We start from the raw sequence: 23,834 nt of genomic DNA, 5'->3' as shown, positions 1-23,834 counted from the left end.
TGAGAATTTCAGTAATAAACATACTAAAAAGCATAGGGAACAAAAGAATTTCTTAAATTTACATCGTACCCATGATTAGTATTAGTGTAATGGCTTAAAACATGTTAGGCCCAACTCATCAAAATAATCACAATTCGCAGAGGTGCGCGCATAGAAAGTTGAGTGAAAAATGAATTTAAATAGTATCAAGACCCAAAACTGCATCAGCAACTTTCTGCAACGACATAGTTTTCTATGTTGTCCACCGTTGAACCAAATAACATAAACTTTATAACAAAAACTTACAAGAGGCATTCGCATTGGGCCAAGGATCAAGAGAACATTCGCATGAAATTGTTGGCATATGCCATTGGCTTGACATCCGGATGTGGCTGCAAGTTGAGAAAACAAAAGGGCCATTAGTATTCCACACGTTCTTCTTTTGCAGAAAAGTGGTGGAATAAAAAAAAAAAAAACTTCCGTCAGAGGATCGACAAGATGTTACTGACCACGGCTGAAAATGTAACAATGTTTGGCTTCATGTCTGGGGCCTCAAACCTTATGAAGGCACCCTTGTTACCCATCTGCATTATCCAACCAGAAGACATGTTACACTCGGCAACACTAAATCCGAGCATATAACGAGGAAAGTTGATCCATTATGACATATGGAAGAATAATAACAGCAAGTCAATTAGTTAAAAACACTGTATGGTAGATATTTAATATACCATGCTGGGGCTTAGTACAGAAGAAAAGGACCATCACATAGAAATATGAATTCAAGCGGATAAGGGGTTCCCAATGCTTAAATTATGTATTATATACAATGGGAAAAATCTTGTTACAACTAAAGTTAAGGAAAAAGAAATTGTAATGGTATTTTTTTCCCCCCTTTTATTATAGAACCCTTTTTTAAATGAAGGTAAAATCCAGTCATTTCAAATGTGAACTCAAAAAAATGTGAAGACAATGACAACTCTTGAGAATAATATAATGGTAATTGTCTTTCAAATTATTTTAAAAGCCCTTTTTTATTTCCATCTTAAAACTTTTGGGAATAAGACAATGGCAATCAAAAGAAGGTTATAACTTCTTAGTTCACCACTTTGGCTACAACAAGATGTACCTTGTATGATAAGATATCTACGATACATATCTCAGCAAAGTGTTCATACCCATGTTTATACATATGGACATCTTTGTAGCCTGCTTAGCTGTTTCTTTCACCTCATTTGTCCTCAATACTTCAAATGTAAGGATATAAGTTTTATTTTTATATGGACATGCAGAAAAGCTTGTGCAACATAAAACACCTGTAGTACAAGCATCCATTATTTATTCTCACCCACTTCTTCAATGGTAGGCACGGAGTCGGGTTAACCAAATGACCAACCAGTCAAATCCAGTTTAATCTGATTAAACATTGGATTGAACCCACTCTCATGTGCAAGATTAATCAACTTACGACCATTCACACGTTTTGGTAGCTTTACAGGAATCACAGACTCCAAAGCTAGCCAATGAGAATATTTCTCCATCAGTTATGGGCAAACAGCAATCCAGAAACATCTGTACCTGTGACTTTTGCCCTGACGAAAGAGGTTGTAATAAACACTAACTACTACATCCATTTATATAAATTTGATTTAGCAGAAGTAAAATTCCAAAATGAACAGCTACAACCATGTAGGCCTATCTCAATGCCAGCTTGCCACCACCTACAGGCCTTCTGCTTGGGTTTTGAAAATCTCTGCTGAGCTTAGCTCCTATGATTTTTCAAACTTCCAGAACACTATAATGGCACATAAGAGACATTTGATCACGTCTGCACCTTTACCAGTGATTAAATAATAACATTGCCAACATATCAAACTGGCACATTGCAGTTGCAGCCAGACTGGCAGAAACGTACTGTAAACCTAAGCATATAACAACCAACAAGCTCCAATTTCCCATGAAACCACATACACCAGAAACCAAGACTAACAAATTCTTAAGCACCCATAGGTTGAACTGAGCATGGGGCTAACAGCTTGTTCTATAAGTAGGCATCCATGTTGGCCCAATTAAGTTTTTTTCTCACAACAACATCAAATCAGACAAAAATTAACTTGAAAGCGGTCAAGGAAGGCCAAAAATTGATGGAATTACCTGATCACAATAGTTTGGTGCAGAAAAAACTGTAATAAGTTTACCATCGTGCTCAATCTCATATCCTTCATCCTTTACTTCATGAGATCGGACAACTAGATCTGCAAAATTAATGGTAAATATGAGCAGGGAGTTTATGATGAAGAAACTAGGAAAACAACAATAACTTAAGCCAGATTACCAAGATTGTTCTCCTGCAGAAATCTCTTTGTCACGTCACCACCAAAAGATAGACCCACACCCCTCTTGCTGGGGCCTCTGCCTGGATAAGGCTGGGGATCACTCCACAGCAGCTCACACATCAACCCTGACAAGAGAACAATTAATAAATAATAATAATAAAAAAAGAGGACAAACATCTGTCCAATTGAAGTTGAAAAGAAAATTTTGTTCAACTCATCCATTTTAAGGGGGCATTGTAATTCAATAAGTTTCCTTTCTCAAGAAGAGGGAAGAAGACATCTAGTAGCATAAAGGAACTGGGGGCAATTATATCCATGAAAGTGCTTATGCTCCTATGAACTATTCAGTAACTTTCTTCAGGACACACCCTGCATTTTCAACAATAGATGGAACTGAACTTCCTAGGTTCAGATACAGAGAAGAAATAAAATGAATGATATTCAAATTTTTCTTTTGATGCAGAAATACAACCACCCGGACCATAATCATATGTGGGCCATGTGGAATAATGATGGATGGCAGCAGGGTGGAAGCTACACCACCCAAATTGGTTTCATATATTCTAGCTACTGTGCTAAACCATATATGAGGTTATAGCCAGTATGCTTCTCTATCTTGACTCATAAACACCCACTACCAATTGGGAAAATTAGTTCCAACATAATATGACAATGCATAAGAAAAATAGCAGGGCATTAAAACAGCTCCAATTCAAAGGTTGCACAAAAATAATAAGCAATACAAAAATCATATGCAGTGTACCTTCCTCTGGAGGCTCACAGAACCGGTCAATCGCTTTAATGTCAGACAGTTTCACTCCATCAACACTGAAAAGGCCTCCATGAACTACAAATATTTTTTCATTTATCACATGCGCTAGAGGTAAACAACAGAATACTTCAGCGAAGAGTTCAACAAATGTATCACTCAACTTCGACTTGACCTCGCCTTCAAAACCATATATCCTGTTCATGCTCTTACTCTCATGATTTCCTCTAGCTAAATGAAGAGCTGAAATCAAGGTTTGGGTTTTGGTTGGGGGGGGGGGGGGGAACAAGAAGTTATTGAATTTTGATATTTAAGGAAAAAATTACCTGTAAAACCCAAGTACATAACCTAACTGAAAAAACCAAAAGAGTATTGGTGCACAGGAAAATTTGGTAAGAACCTAATGGATAGCATCCAATGAATGAAAGAAATGAAATGACATACATAAATGGATAACAAATTCATTTGAAAACGAAAAAACACAAATGAATAATGTAAAGAGGGACAAACATATAGAAAGCCTTCTCTTAATTGTCTCAAACACCACAGATCTATCCAATGAAAAATAACCTCAGTCCAAAGACCAGCAACGGCATACCAAGGTTACCAATGTAACCTGCATCATTACCATCCATCATGGTCGTCAAGGCGTCATCTTGGAGGATTTTCTGGGCTATCATCCAAAGCATATTTTTTTTTCCTAAAATTTCTGTGTTTGTGTACGTGGTTCTTGTACATGGCGCTACATCAAATCATGGTTGAAAATAACTAAAAATGGCACCATCGTCTTCTTCATCTTCTGTGATTCAAATTAAATTGTGCAACTGTTGGTATAAAAACTGTAATTTGTGATTAAGTTATCATGAAATCTGTGATTTACTGATTTTGTAATTCTTGATTATGAGTTTGTGTAATTCCTTGATTATGAAAGTCAATTGTGGAATATAACCCTGAACAGTATCATCTATATTCAAAGAATCATACACACCAGGCACCCCTCCACCACGGGTCACCATGACAACTATGCCATCCGAATCCATCAATGCAAGCCATGTCAAAAACAATGATTAAATCCACTATCTATATAGTACAAGAAGGGAGAGGGGGAGATGAAATATAAGAATCAATTAAATTGATTTGCACAATAAGCATATAAAGAAGTGGTGGTACCTGCTGGAGACATGCATTTAAATGCAAATAGTGTCAGAATAACCTCAAGAGAAAATGACCCTCGATCCACAAAGTCGCCATTGAAGAGATAAGGATTGTCTTCAGAGGGAAGCCCATTGAGTTCAAATATATTCAACAGATCAAAAAACTGCAGAGGTTATCATAAAAAAATAAATACAAAGTCCCAAGCCTTCAAAATCAATAATTACAGAAATAGAAGAAAGCTGGTGATGAAGTCAATTGGTAAAGAAGAAAATAATATGTCTCTGACCCCTCATAAATAGTAACTTTTCCAGTTCTGAGCTGAAAGCCCCAGTGCAAAGTCTGTAGAGCTCAGCTTATTGGTTGAGACTCAAGCTTGGCAATCAGGGGTTATAGTCGGTTGCTTTACACTATGAAGGTGCTCAATCAGATCGAATGGAACTGATTTCCCTATGAGTAATGGGCCCAGTAATGAATGGAAGAGATCCCGATCTGATCTCAGATCTATCGGTCAGATTTCAATCTAGTAACCACTAGTTCCCAGTTAATCATTTTCAAGATAAATCAGTGATCAAATAATGTAAGAAACTTAAAGATTGATGAGATGAAATAGAGAGAGAGAAAAGGCTGTTGATGCGTAGGAGAAAGAAAATAGGAATCAATGAGAAGCAGTGATGTCGTATGGGAGGAAATCCGGATCTAAAGATGAATCGGTTTAACAGGAAGAAGAAGAAAAATATCTTACCAGATAAATAATAATTTCCATGCAACCCCCTCAAAACCCCATTTTTGAGTTTTATATTTAACCTATTACAACAATAAAACCCAAAAACTAAGTTCCAACCCAAACTAATACCAAAATCTGGCACAAATTTAAACCGGGCACGCAATACAGGAAGTGATGGGTAAGGGGGCAAAAAGAAAAGAGGAAATGGAAAACGACAATTACACCCTTTCAAACACCCCACACAAGGAAAAAGGAACCAATACCTTTCTCAACACAGGACATGCGAGGGAAGTCTCAAAATAGGAACTCACTTTAACTACTGCATAACCCAAACACCCCCCCCCCCAAAAAAAAAAAAAAAAAAAAAAAAAATCCTCTATTTTCCTTCTCTTTTTTTTTTTTTTTTTTTTGGGGGGGGGGGGGGGCGTGGGGGTTGGAATTTGGAGAATAATAAGATATAACACATCCCAACTGCGCAGTCAAATGGACCCATCCTATAGATATAGATGAATTAACCTTCATCCCTTAATCCCTTCCCTACCCATTCCCCATGGTTGCTCTTGATGCGGATTCGGGTTCCAAAACCCGACTTAGGTCGCTTTTTACAGGTTCATCCGAATAATACACAACTTAAGTAGTCAAGTGGATGACAATTCTATAAATTACGGCATTCTAACAAAGGAAAGTTGCAATTTGTGGGTAATACTAAATTTGTTTGAAAAGGACAAATTAGAAGCGGGAAATAATTTAATGGCAGTATGTAAATAACGAGGGAAGGAGGGGTATTTAATAAAGGCAAGAGGAGTCAAATAACAGAACCCAATCACATAACAAGAAGTATCTTCTTCAACCTCCTATCACCCAAACCAGAAGTGGAAAGATGGGGCTGGTGCTTGCATTCCCATTGCACTTCAATTTCCTTGTAAATTTAAAGAAAAGCCCACAACTTCCTGCTCTATTGATTCCAAGGAGCCACAAACCCAAAAACCAGGTACAGTTTTAATATTAAAACCTGAAATAAGAATGGGCGATAGGTATAGATCTAGGCATAGCAGCTGGTTAATCCCTCACAATAGGGATTTTCTTCGAAGATGAAAACCATGGAGTTGGTAAGCCTATAGATGGGGAACTTATGCTCAGATTATTAAACTCAACAGATCAGGGACGAGGGGATTCGATGTACTTGTTTTCTTCAGCACAGTAAATTGGTAGTAACAGGAAAGTGAACTTCCACAGAAATACAATGAACAATGAGGGAAGAAAGAGAGAAGATGATGCAGAATTGAGGCTGAACAGGGTTGACCCTTTAGGCAATCTCAACCGAGACAAACCGGATCTTATTTGATTTTTGGGATCAATAGAATCTTTTATTTTGGGTAGTTGTTAGTCAATTAGGGAGTTACCAATTCGAGTTTTATTTTGTTTCTAATTTCATTAGTTAGAACTTAGGAAGTAATTAAGAGTTGCCAATTTAGTTTTATATTTTATTTAGGCAAGCTTTAAATTCAGTTTATCATATAAAGACATGTAACCTAAGGTATTAGATAGATTTTGAATGATGAATTGAATTGAAGGTTTTAGTGCCGGATATGGTGCAAGACGTGTGATCCCTTTTTCTCCCTCTTTTTTGCTATTATTCTCTTCTCCCCTCTCTACTCTGATCTTCCCTTTCTTCCCTAAGGCGCTCCATCAAAAGAATAATAATGAAAAGGAGAAGAGAGACATAAGAGAGGTTTAGAGGGAAGAAATTGAAGAAGAGAGGGAGGAGACGAGAGCACACGCTCACAATTGATAACTCGTAGAAAAAAACATCTTTAAAATTCACTTTCAATCCAAATCTTGTGTATGTTACAGAATTTTTTATATGAAGAGGAAATTAAACAATCTTAATCGTAATCTAAAACTGGAATTCAACTTGACTCTAATTGGACTCATAACTCCTATATAGAGTCCACCACTAAAACAGAAAATTACAAGATAAATCCAACTACTAAAAAACTAAATATCCTACTGAACCCAAAAATCAATTGGACCTGGTTCATCTCCATCTGGGCTACCCAATGGGTTTGGACCGGTCCAAGGAATTGCTCCTGCATCAGCTCCCTCCCCCCAATGAACATGTTCTGCAGCTCGAGGAGAGTGTCTTTGGAAGCCAGCCACAGCAGAATGCTCAATCAAAGGAGTGTTCATAGCAAGGTTGAACTTTAAGAGAATAAGATTTGATAAAATGATCTTCCAGGTCTCTACCATCCCATGGGTCCATTCACTAGAACTACAGAGAATGATGGAGGACATTACCCCCAGTGAAACCAATGAGCTTACAAAATCTTTGCCTGAGATAGGGTTTTCCCAAGATTATGCAGCAATTACTCTTACTCACTTACTCTACTTTCATGATTGTTCCTTCTGCCCCGTCTCTTCTGTGCTTTTTACCCCTTCCCTTTTCCATAACAAAAAGAAGTTACTGGTAAGACGACCCATAATATTGAAGAACTGATTTAACATCAGAATGTAAATGAGACAACTGTAACTTCATGTCAAACTTTATTCACAGAGTGCAACTTCAAAGTTTAACTCAAAGATGAAACAAGTGCAGAAATGTCACAGACTGAACGGCACAAAACAAGGAGATGTCGACTAGAGCCAAGAATTTCAATCATGTAGCTCAGGACACTGGACATACCAGCATTGAGGAGAAAACAGTCAAAAAATTAAGTAGCAAAGTTGTGCCATCATAAAGCATGAGCCAATGCAAGGATAAAGGGTAATGTAGGACTAGATTTGACAACCAAACCAGACCCAATACTGCAGGAACTTTTAAACTAAAGAACAACCAAGAATAGCCAAAGTAAGGCAGCAATATAACAGATCAGAATTAAGGAAGAAACAGATTTTTGTAAATCAGAATTTCGAACCCAAAAACTGGAATTTATGAGTTCAGACTATAAACCAGAAGAAAGCCTAACTCAGATAAAGGAATAGGGTTCTAACAGACCATAAATCAGAATTATATCCACAGAAACAGAAGAGGACAGAACTTCCAAAGACCAGAATTTTAAGAAGAAATAATTTTCTGCAACTGAATAATAACTAGGATTTAAGGGATTAAATTCCTAGCTAATGAGACCAATTTAGTGAAGAATAAACCAGCAACCAAATAACAATATTCAGAACAACTCAGATCATTATTCTGGGCAGAAATAAGAATCAGCCAGAATAGGAGAAATATTCATAACTCAAGAAAACCTGGTCTGATTGGCTTCAAAACAGGATCAATCCACCCTCTTCTTGGCCCAACACGAGATCAAAATTAGAGCACCATCAGATGGCTGAGTGCTCAGATCAATAAAGGCCGATAGGAGAAATCTGGGTTTCCTAAAACCAGAATTACAGAGAAATCAAATCACTTACCTGAGATGGCTGAAGAAGAATAGTAACAATAAGAAGAAGAATAAAACACTTGAAAGAAACCTCTTGGGCTTCACACCGCAAAGAGTCAATTGGATCAAACACCAATTCCTTCAGCCTTGATCAAACACAAGACAACTCTTCATGAAGAAGACAATAGCAACAACCATTATTTTTTTATCAAAATCATTCTAGGCTTTTAGGAGCCTCCTCTTCTTTATTTATAATGTTAATGGGGGAGGGAATTACAAAATAGAAGGTTCTTCAAAAGGGAAACTAAATATTCTCCTAATACAATAGTTACTAAAAACTGAAATTGGAAACTAACTGAAATTAGAAACTAGTTGAAAAAGGAAACTAACTACTAATGACTTGATTCAATTAATAACTTGACTCCTAAGGAAACAAATATAAATCAAATCAAGCCCAACTAAAAAGGAAACTAATGAAAATGGAAACTAACTAGTAATCCCGTATTCAATCTTAGACCCTCCCTTTTAGACCCATAAAAGTGGCCTATTACACTCAAAACACATGGGATCAAAGGCCCAACATGTATGGAACCCAACCCTAAGCTTATTCCTAATAAAACAAGCATATTTAGGAAACTAAACTGCATCAAAGGGTACAATGAAGCAAGACAGTAGCACAGACAACCTTAAAGACCAAACATGCAAACAGATTGAAGAACACAACAGCCATTCAAAAATAAATAAAATAAAATAATAAGGGCACCACAGTCGAGTCGTACCTGCCCATGCACATCACCACAAACAGTGAAATGGTGACCATCTGAGACAGTAATATCAACTAGGGAAGGCAGAGCGTGAAGCATTTCCCTTGTTTGCAATACAATCTGATATGCATATCTACAAGGTAATATTCAGGTTAAGTGTCAAATCAGAAACTTAAACACAGGAAAGCATATCAAGAATACAGGACATTACAATTATGATCCATCAATCACAATCTGCAAATACCTTTTATGTAAGCACTTCTGATTCTTGAAGTCATCCATCATTTTCTTCACAAAATCCAAAGTTACAACATCTCCCTCAATCCTTGCACCAGAGTATTGTGGCTCCACCTCTGCAACTCAAAAGGACAAAAAATTAATCACTAAAATGAAGGCCAGTACCAGCACATTAGAAATACCAAACAGCAGGAAAGGTATTCTAACAATGAAAATTTTCATACCATCAAAATCTATGATTTTGACCAAGGAAACTGAATTCCAAGAAATTTATGTAAGTATTGATAAGCAATGTATCTGAAATCCGATGAAACTATGTTAAACTTCGTGACAATAAATGTGAATGTTAGAAGTCATCAATTGAGGGGCAAGGTGAATTAGTAGCGCTAATCTCAATTCTCCTTTAGCTCTTTATTTTATTTCTTTTGGTGTATTTCTTTTTATTCCCTTGGTAGGGTAATGTCCTATTATATTGAATGAAGTGGGAGTCTTGACACAAGGTTGTGACTCCCAAGGTTACAGCCATCTCTTGCACTTCCCCTCTCCTCTTTTCTTTTTCTATTTCTTTTTCCCTTTTTTATTATTATTAACATGACATTATTAGAGCTTGATCCTAAAACACCTAATCAAGTTTGATATCACTACATCCAGTGTAACAATCCTTCTTCTCCCTTGGTTATTAGTGGTTCAACTTAGAGGTTCTGCCTACGCTTAGAAGGGGTGGTTTCACCCCCTGGTTTGCTGATTTTGGTTCAAGTGCAATGGAGAATTGATTGATTGATTGATCAATTAAAGAAGATGATCAATCAACTCTTTGGAGGGATCGATCTAGAGGTATGTACCAGTGATCAATCAGTTATTCATTTGGAGCTTGGGATCATTTTTTGCTCGAATTGATCAAATCCCTATCAATCATTCATTTGGAGCTTTGGATCATTTTTTGCTCGAATTGATTAGGGTTTAGAATCCCCGTCAGGATCTTTGGATCAATTTTTTGTGGAGGGATCTATTTCCTGTCAGAGTTTTTGGAGCATCAACATACTGGGTCAATTACCAGGGTTTTGAAATCGATATTTTCAGGGTTTTGAAGAAATCCATTTCTGTCAAGGTTTTGGAAAATCGATTTTTCAGGGTTTTGTGGATTGAATCATTTGGTTCTTATGTGTGATTGCTTGCTAATTTCTTTGTGTCAATGACTGATGCAAAGAATGTGGTGTTTGAGGTTGTATCCTCCTCCCATAGGATCATAGAGAAGATACTTGTTGGGGCTGCCAATTTCAACAATGGAAGAAAATTATGCAATTGGTTTTGATTGGTCATGATCAACAAGATCATCTAACAAATACTATGCATGTTGCAAATACTAAATGGGATACTATTGATGCACAGATTCTAGAACAACTTCTGAATTATATGGAAAAATCGATTGTTGAAGTTGTTACCCACATTGGTTTTGTGAAGGAGTTGTGGGAATATCTAAATTTCTTTATTTTGGACAGAACAATCTTTCTTGTATCTATAAGCTTTCTCAGGATTTTTATCTAGTTGATCGGAGGGGTCGTCCACTAACACAATACTATGCTGCTTTAAGAAGTACGAAGAATTAAATTCTCTACTTCTTAACAGATGCAGAACCAGAGAATAGATATGACTTTGTTCTCAGATTTTTGGAGGTGATAAAGTGGCATCTCTTGCAGATACTTCCTCCCATGTCTCATGGCTATCTCGAGAGAGAGCTCATGATCCTACACCATCAAATAACTTGGCTCTTATGTCTCACAACAATTATCGTAGTAGTACACGTGGCACTAGTACTGGCCAGTGGGAATGGTAAATGCCAAATTATTGTTAATTCCAACACTTCAGATGGTTCATGAGCAATACAAACATGCCACCAATGTGGCAAACCAAGACATATCCAACGTTTCTCTTGGAAACTTCATGGCAAACCTTCTCATAAGCAGTTTGCAAATTCAGTAGCAAGTACTAAGCCTTCCACCTAACTTGGACAATTTGAGGGTAAGATGGTTATGATGACAGATGAAGAATTTGCATAGTATACTCAGTTTCAGACTTCTCAGCCACCTTGTACCTCCATTGGTACTTTTGTCCAGACAGGTAATGCCATTATATGTTTCTTTTTTCTCATCCCTAGATCATTGATTCAAGTGCATTGGAACACATGTCTGGTGTTTCAAATATAATTTCTTCCTTCCAAAAATCTTTTTCCACTGTCACTTTGGCCAATGGTTCTCATCCCAACTCTTCTTTGTCATTATCATTTGTTCTTCATTTGCCACAATTTCCTTTTAATCTTCTATCTGTAAGCAAACTTACATTTACATACAATTGTTCCATAACTTCTTATCATGATTCATGTATTTTTCAGGATCTTATGACGAAGAAGATGATTGGTAAAGGAATTGTATCTTCTTGAAGACAATCCTCCTTCCATTGCTTGTTCAAGTGTTTTATCTCCACATCAAGTTCACTGCCGCCTGGGTCATCTATCTTTATAGAGTCTACAAAAGCTTGATTCTCGTTTTAGTTTACCTTCCTAGTTTAGAGTGCGAGTGTTGTCAATTGGAAAGCTTCATCATTGAGCTATTTTCCTCGAGTCAATAAATAGTTTTCGCACCCTTTTGCTTTAGTTCATTTAGATGTATAGGGTCCTATGCAATTACATCTAAGTTAGGTTTTAAGGATTTTGTTACTTTTTTTTTTATAACTATTTCAAGGTTACATGGATTTATTTAATGAAGAACCGTTTTGAATTGTTCTCTATCTTTTGTGCCTTTGTTGCTGGAATTTAAAATCCGTTTAATTTGTCTACCAAATTCTTTCGTAGTGATAATGCCACAGAATACTCTTTTGGTCCTTTTTCTCAGTATATGACTGAATGTGACATGATTCATCAGTCTTCCTATTCAAACACCCCTCAACAAAAGTGTTGCTGAACAGAAGAATTGAAATGTGATGGAAGTTGCTTGGTCCCTTCTATTTGAGATGAAGGTGGCCAAGTATTTTTGGGCTGATGCTGTTTTGACTGCATGTTACCTTATTAATCACATGCCCTCTTCAATTTTAAGTGGTGGCATTCTTCATTCTTTGTTGTTTCCTTCTGGTCCATTGTTTGTTCCTCCTCCATGTGTTTTTAGGGGGTGTTTTATTTGTGATCATTGTCCAATGCTCCAAGCTTATCAAAGTTGGATCCTAGAGCTCTCAAATTTATCTTTCTTGGTTACTAACGTACCTGAAAAGGATATAAGTTTTATTCTCCTGAAAGTTGAAGAAATACTTTATTACCGTTGATGTCTCCTTTTTTGAGTCCACATCCTATTCTGAGGAATCGTTTGTTTTGTCCGAACTGGATTATGATCTTCCCATATATGATGTTCATCACTCTGTTCCATAGGTTCTACAAATTGCAGCACCGCCACCTCCTCCATCAGTTGCTTAAGTTTATACTCATCTTCCTCGGAAAGATGCAACAACCTTGTCTCTATAATGCCTGCCTATCATCCGAATTTGCAGTAACTACGCTAGGTATCCCTCCTTCTGACCTTGACCTTCCCATGCTCAGTGTAAGGGTGTTCGGGGTTGTACCCAATATCCCATTTCTAATTTTGGGCCTTATTCTAGTTTGTCACCTTCTTTTCATTCTTGCCATCTATTATTTCTTCTCACCCTACTATTAAGCCTGTCGCAAATGCATTGTCTACTCCTGGTTGGAGGATGGCTATGGAGGAAGAATTGTTGGCCTTGGAGGAAAATCAAACCTGGCATCCTGTACCCTTAACTTTGAGTAAGTTTATTATTGGTTGTTGTTGGGCGTATGTGATGAAGGTCAACCCCAATGATTCTCTTGCTCTATGGAAGGCAAGATAGGTTGCTAAGGGGTATGCCCAAATTTATGGGGTTGACTATCTGGATAATATACTCTTCTTGCCAAAATTGCATTGGTTCGCCTTTTGATCCCTCATGCGGTTTCTCATCATTGGCTATTATATCAAGCTTGATGTTAAGGATGCATTCCTTCATGGTGATTTACTTGAGGCATCTATATGGAGCAACCACTGGGGTTTGTTGCTCAAGGGGAGTCCAACATGGTGTGCAAGCTCAAGAAGTCCTTGATGCAGATACGGTTGCCCTTTCTTGGTTGGACCAGCATGACCGGCTTTGGAAGCCTAGAGCCAAGAAGAACCGGTCCAGCCCAGGGTTTTGGTCCAACAAGGGTTGGAAATAAAATTAATAGTTTACTTAGTATTTTATTTCATGCTTTTATTTTCCAGACTTGAACATAGGAGTAGGATTTATTGCCCTGCTTTGGTTTCCTTTTTATAGTTGTTTCCTAGTTTAGGCTAGTTTCCATTTCAGTTAAGTTTCTAATTTCATGTTCCTATTTTCCTATATATTGGTTGTAATCGATTGAAGATTTGGAAAGTGATTTTGATTATTGAATGAATGTGTTGAGTGTGATTCTCCTTTCTCCCTCTCTACTTTGATTTCCCCTCCCTTCCCTAAGGGTTCTCCATCAACTTGGTATCAGAGCTGAAGGATCCTATTCCTTCCCATCTTTCTTCTTCCCTTCCCATTCTCTGTGTCGGATTCCACGGATACTGAGAACAGAAAAAAAAAAAGAAGCCCAATTCTGTTCAGAGAAGAATCGAGCCCCTTTTACACTACCGCCTTCTCTGTTCCTTCTGGCAGCAGCCAAAAAAAAAAGAAGAGAAAAGGAGCAGCAAGAAGAAGAAATAAAAAGAACCGAGAAGAAACAGAAGACGAGAAGAAGAAGAAGAGAGAAGCAGAAGACTAGAAGAAGAAGAAGAAAAGAAAAAAGAAAGAAAAAAAAAAAGTGAACAGAAGAACACAGAGTATGAGACAGAGAACATACCTGGTTCAGGTCTTCCCACCCCCAGCAGCCAGTTGAGTTCTCGCATCTAAGGTCTCCCTTCGAAGTCGCACCATCCTTTGTTGCAGCCCTTCGATCATTTCTCTGTTTTCCTTGGTTCAACAAAGAAGAGAACCCTCCGCCTTTCTCACAACCTTCCTCTTTGGGTTGAGTTGCTTGACAGAGCAAGATTCCAAGTAGGACCCCTTTTTGTTCTTTCCTTATTTTAATAAGTTATTTCCCTATTTACCCTCCCCTTCCTCTTTTATTATTTTTTGTCCTAATTTTCAGTCACTTCCAAGTATACCCTTAAGAGCTCCTTTGGATTTAAAGTGAACTTTCAATATTACCAATTCTGCCATCCCTAAAAAAAAAAAAAAATTATTTCCTATGCTACCATATATTCTTGAGTGCTATTTTGTTAATCATCACCATGGTTACCAATAGTGAAGTTGTTTAGCAGCTGAATTCTTATAAAGGAGAAACTGATACAAAATTTGATGCTCTCACTAACATGGTTATGTCCCTAAAAACAATGGTGGAATCTATGCAAGTTTCTATTGATCGTTTGGTGGCAGCAGATAAAGGAAAGAGTCCCATTCAATCTGGGGATTCTTCCAACACCACTCCACAGGATCCGCCAGTAACACTCACCACCACCTCCACCACCATATGGGACTGGTAGACATGATGATGGAGCAGACAGAGCAGCAAAACTGGATGTCCTTGATTTTTATGGAGATAATAATCCAGAATTGTACCTTGACTGGATTCACAGTTTAGATACATTCTTCAGATGGTACGGGTTGACTGAGGCTCGAAAGATCCTATTTGCAGAGGCCAAACTGAAAGGCACGGCTCGAGTCTGGTGGATCAAGCAACAACAACAGAACCGAACCCGAGGCATTGGTTTGGTCACTACTTGGGCTGAAATGTATGAAGTCATGAATCGGCGATTCTTGCCTTCTGATTACAAGCAACGCATGCATCTCAGGTTTGCACAGTTGAAACAAGAGAATTTGACCGTTGAAGAGTATGTTGCTAGATTTTATTATTTGGCCACTCGTTCTGACTTTGAGTGGGATGAAGAAGTCTTAGTGGCCCAATTTCGCAATGGTTTGCACCCTCAACTTAGTGCTGCCCTTGCATCTAGTCGACTACCTACCATGGAAGACGTCGTACAAGTAGCATATCAGGTTGAGGAAAGTCTGAAACGCCCATACAACCGGAGAAATTTTGCAGATACTTTCTCTCGAGGTACTAATTCCGTTTGGCAACAGTCTCCTACCCAAGAGAGGTCATCTAGCAAACCACAGGCTAGTGCTACATCTATGGCCTCTTCACGACCTAGTCGGCCGTATTCTCCACCTCGACATGTCTCTGAAATGTCATCTTCACGGCCTACTCCCCCATACTCACCCCCTCGGCGTGGTTCAGATAAACCTTCTGATTCTTCAAAATATACAGTTCGGTGCTACTCATGCCATGGATTTGGACATATCAGTGCTCAATGTCCCAGCCGTTTGGTTGCTTTTATTGATAAGGATTCTCCTATACTATATATTCCCGAAGAGCAACTTGGTTCTGACACAGTTGATTTAAGAGGAGCGTGCAACAGGTGAAGTTAATGACACTCTCAGTGACGAGGACCAACATCCTTTTTATGTCATTCGTCATGTGTTGACCACTCAGAAGGCCACTGAAAATGAAGATTGGCGCCGCAGTAGTATTTTTCAGACTCGTGTGAAGTGCAATGATCAGTTGCTAACCTTGGTCATTGATGGAGGCAGTTGCACTAATGTTGTCTCTGAAGACGCTGTTCGTAAGCTGGGATTGAATACAGAACCACATCCTAATCCTTACAAGGTTGCTTGGGTGAACAACACTAATCTCAAAATCACAGATAAGTGCTTGTTCACATATTCTATTGGTGGATTTAAGGATACAGTCCAATGTGATGTCCTCCCTCTGAAGGTGTGCCATATCCTTATTGGTCGACCTTGGTTGTTTGATAAGAAAGTACAGCATTGTGGCTATGCCAATACCTATGCCTTCAAGCATGCCAACAAGACTATGAAGTTTCATCCTGCCAAAGATCTCCCTGAAATTAAGCTCAAGAAGATGGTGGGATCGTTCCTCATTCAGCGTATTCCTTCAGACGGTCTCCTCGGTCCTTTCCCTAACTCGACAAAGTCGAGTTCTTTTCAGAGGAGAGTTGATGCAGATACGGCTGCCCTTTCTTGGTTAGACCAGCATGACCGGCTTTGGAAGCCAAGAGCCAAGAAGAACCGGTCCAACCCAGGGTTTTGGTCCAACAAGGGTTGGAAATAAAATTAGTAGTTTACTTAGTATTTTATTTCATGCTTTTATTTTCCAGACTTGAACGTAGGAGTAGGATTTACTTCCTTGCTTTGGTTTCCTTTTTATAGTTGTTTCCTAGTTTAGGCTAGTTTCCATTTCAGTTAAGTTTCTAATTTCATGTTCCTATTTTCCTATATATTGGTTGTAATCGATTGAAGATTTAGAGAGAGTGATTTGATTACTGAATGAATGTGTTGAGTGTGATTCTCCGTTTTCCCCCCTCTCTACCCTGATTTCCCCTCCCTTCCCTAAGGGTTCTCCATCAGGTATTCACCATTAAGAAAAAGGCAAATGGCAGTATCGAAAGGTACAAAGCCAGGTTGGCTGCATAAAGCTTTACCCATACCTACGTTATCGACTATCAAGATACATTTGCTCTGGTAGCCAAGATGTATTCAGTTTGAGCATTTCTCTCATGTGCTACAAATCTTGGTTGGAGTCTCCAACAAATGGATGTCAAGAATGCTTTTCTCCATGGAGACCTTGAAGGAAGTGCCATGGATATCCTCACCGTCTACAACCGATAAGGCATGCAAGTTAAGAAAATCCCTAAATGGCCTCAAACAGTCACAGCAAGCTTGGTTTGGCCAGTTCTTAAAAGCTATATGGAAATTTGAATATAGATAAAGTCAACTTAATCATACCTTGTTCATAAAGCAAAATGATAAATGATAGTAAGGTTACTACCCTCATTGTATATGTTGATGATACAGTAGTAACCGGCAGTGATGACGCAGAAATATCCTAGTTGAAGGTTCAGTTGGCTAAGGAGTTTGAGATCAAAGATTTGAGACCTCTCATATACTTCTTGGGAATAGAGGTAGCAAGATCCAATAGTATCTTTATTTCCCAAAGTAGTATATCCTAAACCTTCACAATGAAATTGATAAGCTCCACCTGAACGAGAACAGGTCCTCCCCCTCCCCTATGACCTGACCTGTGATGTCCAACCCCCTCCCGGCGGCATGTCCTGCCGGTATCCTACATCCTCTCCCTCCCTCCCCTCTTTCCTAAGCCATCAACCATATTTCCGAGACTACTATCACCAACACTACCCTTCCTACTCCTCCTTCTATCACCCCCTCCCTGGAACCTATCCCACCCTCGTCTCCCCCCTCGACAAACCTTGGGTATCCATTGTCAGTCCCTCTCCCACCTCCTCCTGGAATGGTTTACCTCTAGTTTTTATCCCTCCCACCATTGTTGACGACAAGAAAGTTGGCCACTACCCCACTAGTCATCTCGACACCAATATCGACAAATGGAAACTCTGTATTCTTGGACACTTTATGGGCAGCAGCAGGCCCTCGTTTAACATCGTCAAGGCTTCTCTCAAAAAACAGTGGTGAATCTCTGGTCATCTGGATACCTTTCTCAATAATGGGATATTCAGTTTTAAGTTCTCCTTTGACTCAGACCTGCTCTTCTCCCTTGAAGGAGGCCCGTGGCGGGTTGGGAATAAGCCGATCTTCCTCACCAAATGGGACCAATTCTCAAACTTAAACAAAGTGAACTTCAAGTCTGCCCCCATCTGGGTCACGTTACCAAATCTGCCTCTCCATTATTGGGGAGAGAAGGGCCTAAGCCTGGTCAGATCGGTGATCAGAAAACCATTGTTCTCTGACTATCGCACCAAAATTATGGATCACCTTGGCTTTGCCAGAATGTGTGGATATTTCAGCGGCAGATACCCGTCCATCTGAGATAACAATAAATGAAGAAAATGGGTACTCTTTCGCCCAAACAGTGCACTATGATTGGATTCCGCCACACTACGTCACCTACAAAACTTTCGGGCATCACTCAAAAGCCTGCGCTCCTCAACCATCTCCGGCGGTTTAGTCTGATCCCCAGGAAATTTCAGCTTGTGAAGAATCCCTCAAGGTTGATATTGGGCGCCAGAAAAAGCCTCCCCACCGTCGATGATGGAGTAGAAGCCGTGCCTCTCCCAGGCTCCCATTCCAAGGCACCTGCTTCAGTCAGAAAGCATATCCTCGAACCAATGGTCCTTTGCCATCGGTCCTGCGGCAGTAACAGATTCTCCATCCTGGAAAATCTTGTTGTCTCCAATGACGGCATCGAGCTCCTCTGAAGAAGACTCTTCCTCTGACGAGGTTGAAATCCCCTCGGATACCTCACCCCCCTCTCAGACATCTATGCTTGTCTCTTCTTCTATCCAACCTGTATCCTCTAATCCAGAACCTTCCTCTATCCCCACCTTAGCCTAGCCTTCTCTGACCCAACGCTCCACCATCTTAGAACTTGATACTGCTAAGAAATTAACCCAGCCTCGCCCCAGCCCATCACATATCTCGGCCCAGCCCATCTCCTCTGAGAATCCTATAACAACTAACCTTAACTTACTGCCTCTGGACCTCACCTAGGCCCACCTCCTCCAGCCTACCATACATCCTACGACCCACACCCAGGCCCATCCTCTCCAGCCTCCCTAGTCTCCCTCGAACCTTATCCAGGCCCACCTCCCCCAGTCTCCTTTGAAGCTGCCTCACCCACCCGACCCGGCTAGACCTTCTCCCCTACCCGAAGGCCTGTTCCTAGACCCCACTCACCTGTTTACTGCCCGAGCTGCTCTCGCTCTAGTTCTCTCCCCTTCAGTCCACCAGCAGGCTCCCCGCGACAATAGTTCCATCAAGTCACGAGCTTCCCTCGGCCACGCTGATTCCTCTGCAAATCTACGACCCCCTTCTCCTAACAGCTGCTCAACATACTTCTCTAGACCAGTGGCCTTCTCCTTCTGAGACACCCAGGTCTAGCCGTTCCATTGTCACTGCCCCAACAAATAGCTCCACGATTCTTGTTCAAGAAAGCTCAACCCCAGCATTGATACCTGCCCAGTCTACAATCACAGCATTGATGCCTGCAGTCCGCCTATCCCTGAGCCCTCCACACCTCAAGATGAGACCACGACAACAACATTGATGCCTGCCATTCCTCCAAATGACTCCCCCCCTCGAATTGCTGCTTCTATCAATACCAGCAAGCCCAGAAAGAAACTGCCTCCCAGGAGCACTCGCTCTACAACTATCTCCAAGCATAGCACTCAGTCATTTACAGCGGGACCCCCTAATGTGTCTGCTACACCCTAGGCTCCTCAAACTAAAGAATACCAGCATCGTAAGGGTAAATCTTCTGCGTCTGGCCAACAACAACTTAACCCAAGCTCTCCTGAGCAACTGCCCCTACCCCCAATCCTTCATCATGACCCCTTAGTTAATTTGGAATATCCGAGGTCTGAACTCCTCAGCAAAACATGCAACCCAGCCATTCGTTCCAAAATTAAATCTGCCGACTCCCCCCTTTGTTGTTTATTGGAAACTAGAGTCCTTAAGGAAAATGCCCTCGCATTGTCTCCTCCATAGCACCATCCTGGTCTTTCCTTGTAAATTATTCTAGCTGCCCCAACAGTCGAATCTGGATATTATGGAACCCCCTCCTTCTCCATATCACCTCCCTCTCCTCCTCTCAATATTTCCCTCTATCCATTTCTGACCTTGCTAGGACAAATTGTTGCTTTCTCACCATTACCTATGCCCTCAACCGTGCCCATGAAAGGCTCCCCCTCTGGGATGCCCTCCACTCTATCTCCACCATGGACTCAAACCCGTGGGGTATTATAGGTGATTTTAATGTTGTCAGGTCTACCTCTGAAAAACTGGGAGGTGTCCCCATTGACCCTACTTTTGTTAAGGCTTTTAACAGCTGCCTTGATGATGTTAATAGGAATGATCTTCGTTGGTCTAGTGCCAATCTCACTTGGCAGAACCGTAGAAGTGGGGCTGACAGGATGGCTTACAAGCTTAATAGGGCCCTTGTAAATGAAGCTTGGATGACCTATTACCCTGCATCCTTTGCCACATTTGATGCCCCCACCATCTCAAATCACTGCCCCATTTCCCTCCATGCCTACTCCTCCTCCTCCTTTGGCCCTAAACCCTTCAAATTCTTTGATATATGGACCCTCCACCCTGATTTCTCCTTTATTGTCCGTGATGCTTGGAATCTCCCCGTTAAAGACTTCTCCTCTCCCCTCATTGCCTTGTCCAGGAAGCTTAAGAATGTAAAATCTACTCTCAAGCTTTGGAACTCTAAATGTTTCAGTAACATCTCTGGCAAAGTCTCGGAGTGCAGAGAGAGGCTTGAATCCATTCAAGAAAATCTCCTGTCCGACCTCCATAATATTGCTCTAGCAGAGGAAGAGAAATCCTCTTCCCTTGAGCTCTCCCTCCTCCTGACCCAAGAAGAGAGTTTTCTCAAACAGAAATCCCACATAAAATGGCTTGAGCTTAGTGACTCTAACTCGACCTTCTTCCATCATTCTATCAAAGGCCATCTCAATGCCAATTTCATCCCCCTCCTCCATGCTAGAAATGGCTCTACCCTTCACAATCCTTCGAACATTAAAAATGAGGCCTCCTCCTTCTCTGATCTCTTCAACCCCACTCAAATTACTGATCCCTCCCCTCCCCTCCCCCTTCCCCTTCCCCCTCCCCCTCCCTTGCTGATCAACAAATTTGTCCCAGATCATCTCCTCCCCTCTCTTCAAGCTATCCCCTCCGATGAGATCTCCACTGCGGTTCTTTCCCATAAAGCCAATAAAGCTCCCACCCCCGGATGGATTTAGCATGGGTTTCTTCTCATCTTACTGGGATAGTATCAAATTGGATCTCATCAGAGCTATCAAAAACTTTTTCTTCAATCCAAGCTAGATCAATAGAGTAAACCACACCTTCCTTTGCCTCATCCCCAAACCTGAGGGTGCCTTCTCCATGCATGACTTTAGACCCATCTCCCTTTGTAACCTGATCTACAAATTCATTGGCAAAATTTTGGCAAACCGCATTCAAGGGGTCATTAACTCTTTGGTGAGTCTAAACCAATCAGCCTTCATATCTGGTAGGAATATAGCTGACAATATCATTCTGTGCCATGGGATTGTCCATGGATTTTAGAGGAAATCCCATAGATCGGCGGCCCTCCTCAAGATTGATCTTCATAAGGCTTTTGACTCTATCCATTAGGATTTCATCTCAGATGTCCTCCTCCAAATGTTTTCCCCCCAAATTTTGTCCGTTGGATCCTTGCCAGCATCTCTACCCCGTGCTTCTCCGTCTTGGTTAATGGTAGTCCAGCAGGATACTTTAAATCTTCTGTTGGGATTTGCCAAGGATGCCCCCTTTCCCCTTTTCTCTTCTCTCTTGGTCTGGAGGTCCAATCCGGATCGATTCAATCCTCCACTGATCTCCACCTCCTCTCCCATTCCCAAATGTAAGGCTCTTTCCTACACTCATCTTGCATTTTCTGATGACCTGATGATTTTCTCTAAAGCAGATCATTCCTCCATCTCTTCCATCATGTCCTCCCTCCGTCTCTTTGAGCATCTCTCGGGTCTCCAGATCAACCCAGTGAAATCCCGCATCTTCACCTCTGGGATTGAGGAAGCTTCCACCAATCGCCTTCTTAAGATCATTAGATTCCGCCTTGGCTCTCTTCCAGTCAAGTATCTTGGCCTCCGCTCATCCCCGCAGACTCTCTGGCCATCATTACACCCCAATCCTGGATCTCCTATGGAAAAGACTTCAGTTGTGGAAGAGTAAACTCTTATCCTATGCTGGAAGGTTGGAACTGGCTAGATCAGTGCTTCAATAAATGTATCTTTATTGGTCTGGAATCTTCGTTCCTCCCTCCTCCACTATCAAGGCAATTGAATCTCTCATTTGCTCCTTTCTCTGGAAAGGCACTAACACGACAAAATTCCTCCATCCCATCAGCTGGAAAAGTGTCTACCTTCCCAAGGTGGTTTAGGCCTAAGGCGCATCAAAGACATGAATTCTGTGGGCATCCTCAAACTCATCTAGAGAATTGTGTCTAAGCACAATAGCATCTGGGTTTCATGGGTTTATTCTCACCTTTTAAAGAATTATTCCCTTTGGCCCACTTCCCCTGGTCTGGATGCTTCTTGGGTTTGGCTTAGTATCCTTAGCCTCAAACCTATGGCTCTAAATGCCATTTCCTACTCCATTGGTAGAGGTACCTCCACCTTTCTCTGGCTTGACCCTTAGCATCTAAATCGTCCAATTCTCCTTGATGTTAGCCCTAGGATCATCTACTCCACGGGCCTATACCGCCTTGCTATTGTCTCCTCCATCATCCGGAATGAGGCTTGGGCTCCCCCCACTCCCTGCCCCCTCTGGATAACATCTAGTCTAGCTTTCCTCCACTTGTACTTGATTCTAGAGGTAGAGATGAATGTCACTTGGAATCCCTCCCCCTCTAAAATTTTCACCTCTGCCTGGAACTTCTTGAGAATATCTGCCTCCCCGGTTCCATGGAGAAAGCTTATCTGGTTCAAGGGAAACATTCCCCGCCACAGCTTCACGGCTTGGCGTGCCCTTTCCAACTGCCTTCCCACCTAGTCCTTCCTCAACTTTAGACACATCCAAGCCGCTAATGCATGTTGCCTTTGCTGGAATGGGAATGAAGATGTTGATCATCTGTTCTTTGTTTGCCCCTTCTCCACAATCATTTGGAAAAAAGTCCTAGGTTGTTGTTGGCCCTCTCGTAGGAGACCACTTCCTTTTAGTAGAGAATGGATCTAGGTGGATATAACATTTCAGGGGTCCTCTATTTGTGACATTGTTGGAAAGTTTGCATTATGTGCTACTATCAACCACCTCTAGATGGCAAGGAATCTCCGAAGATGGACCTCCAAATCCCGATCTTATGATCAGATTTGGAATACCATCTATTTTGATGTGTCTACAAAGCTCGCATACCTACCCCACCATTCAGTTAGACATTCCCAAGGAACAGGCTCATTGCTGTCTCTTGGGGTCTCCCTCCCTCTACCATCCCTTCCCCCCCCCCCAATTGATGGATTGTATTATTGAGTAGTGCAGTTCCCCACCCCTTTTTTTGGTTGGGCTTGCCCTTTCTTGTCTCCTTGTGAGGCCTTCTTTTGTATATTCTTCTTCTCCTTTAATATAGATTTTATTCATCCAAAAAAAAAAAACTGATAAGCTCAGGTGTAAACCTGCAGATTCCCCTATCGAGGTAACCATCAAGTAAGCGGTAAAGGGGTGATCTGGTAGATAAGGAGAGGAATCAAAGACTTGTCAAAAGATTGATATATCTATCTCATACCAAACCAGATATTGCCTATGTTGTAGGGGTAGTTAGTCGATTCCTACATGATCCACAAACTACACATCTAAATGCAA

General features: G+C 40.7%; 2 protein-coding genes across 2 annotated transcripts; one reads left to right on the top strand and one right to left on the bottom strand.

The window, feature by feature from the left end:
• LOC122064838 (serine/threonine-protein phosphatase 5-like) lies at positions 1-19,652 on the bottom strand. Its single transcript, XM_042628621.1, has 9 exons — positions 19,445-19,652; positions 9,352-9,466; positions 9,123-9,240; positions 4,255-4,402; positions 3,079-3,327; positions 2,315-2,440; positions 2,134-2,234; positions 489-563; positions 1-371 (listed from the first exon to the last, which is right to left on the bottom strand). The coding sequence occupies exons 1-9, from the start codon at positions 19,650-19,652 to the stop codon at positions 312-314; spliced, it is 1,200 nt and encodes a 399-aa protein (XP_042484555.1). The 3' UTR covers positions 1-311.
• Positions 19,653-20,206: 554 nt separating this feature from the next.
• On the top strand, positions 20,207-22,211 carry LOC122064837. Its single transcript, XM_042628620.1, has 2 exons — positions 20,207-20,861; positions 21,946-22,211. The coding sequence occupies exons 1-2, from the start codon at positions 20,207-20,209 to the stop codon at positions 22,209-22,211; spliced, it is 921 nt and encodes a 306-aa protein (XP_042484554.1).
• The last annotated feature ends 1,623 nt before the right edge of the window (positions 22,212-23,834 follow it).

Source organism: Macadamia integrifolia, unplaced genomic scaffold (assembly GCF_013358625.1).
Source record: "Macadamia integrifolia cultivar HAES 741 unplaced genomic scaffold, SCU_Mint_v3 scaffold1790, whole genome shotgun sequence".
Classification (NCBI taxonomy): domain Eukaryota; kingdom Viridiplantae; phylum Streptophyta; class Magnoliopsida; order Proteales; family Proteaceae; genus Macadamia; species Macadamia integrifolia.
The sequence above is the reverse complement of the archived record's forward strand: the minus strand, read 5'-3'. Positions and strand labels throughout refer to the sequence as shown.

Bases quoted from the DNA above. Each gene is read 5' to 3' on its own strand.
- LOC122064838 (XM_042628621.1), bottom strand. From the start codon at position 19,652: ATGCTTGGAGATAGTTGTAGAGCGAGTGCTCCTGGGAGGCAGTTTCTT. The intron at 4,403-9,122 runs GTACGACTCGAC...TAACCTCTGCAG, and splicing joins GTGGTGATGTGCATGGGCAG to TTTTTTGATCTGTTGAATAT. The intron at 564-2,133 runs GTAATTCCATCA...TGGATAATGCAG, and splicing joins CACCAAACTATTGTGATCAG to ATGGGTAACAAGGGTGCCTT.
- LOC122064837 (XM_042628620.1), top strand. From the start codon at position 20,207: ATGGACTCAAACCCGTGGGGTATTATAGGTGATTTTAATGTTGTCAGG. The intron at 20,862-21,945 runs GTTTTCTCAAAC...TCTCTAAAGCAG, and splicing joins CCTCCTGACCCAAGAAGAGA to ATCATTCCTCCATCTCTTCC.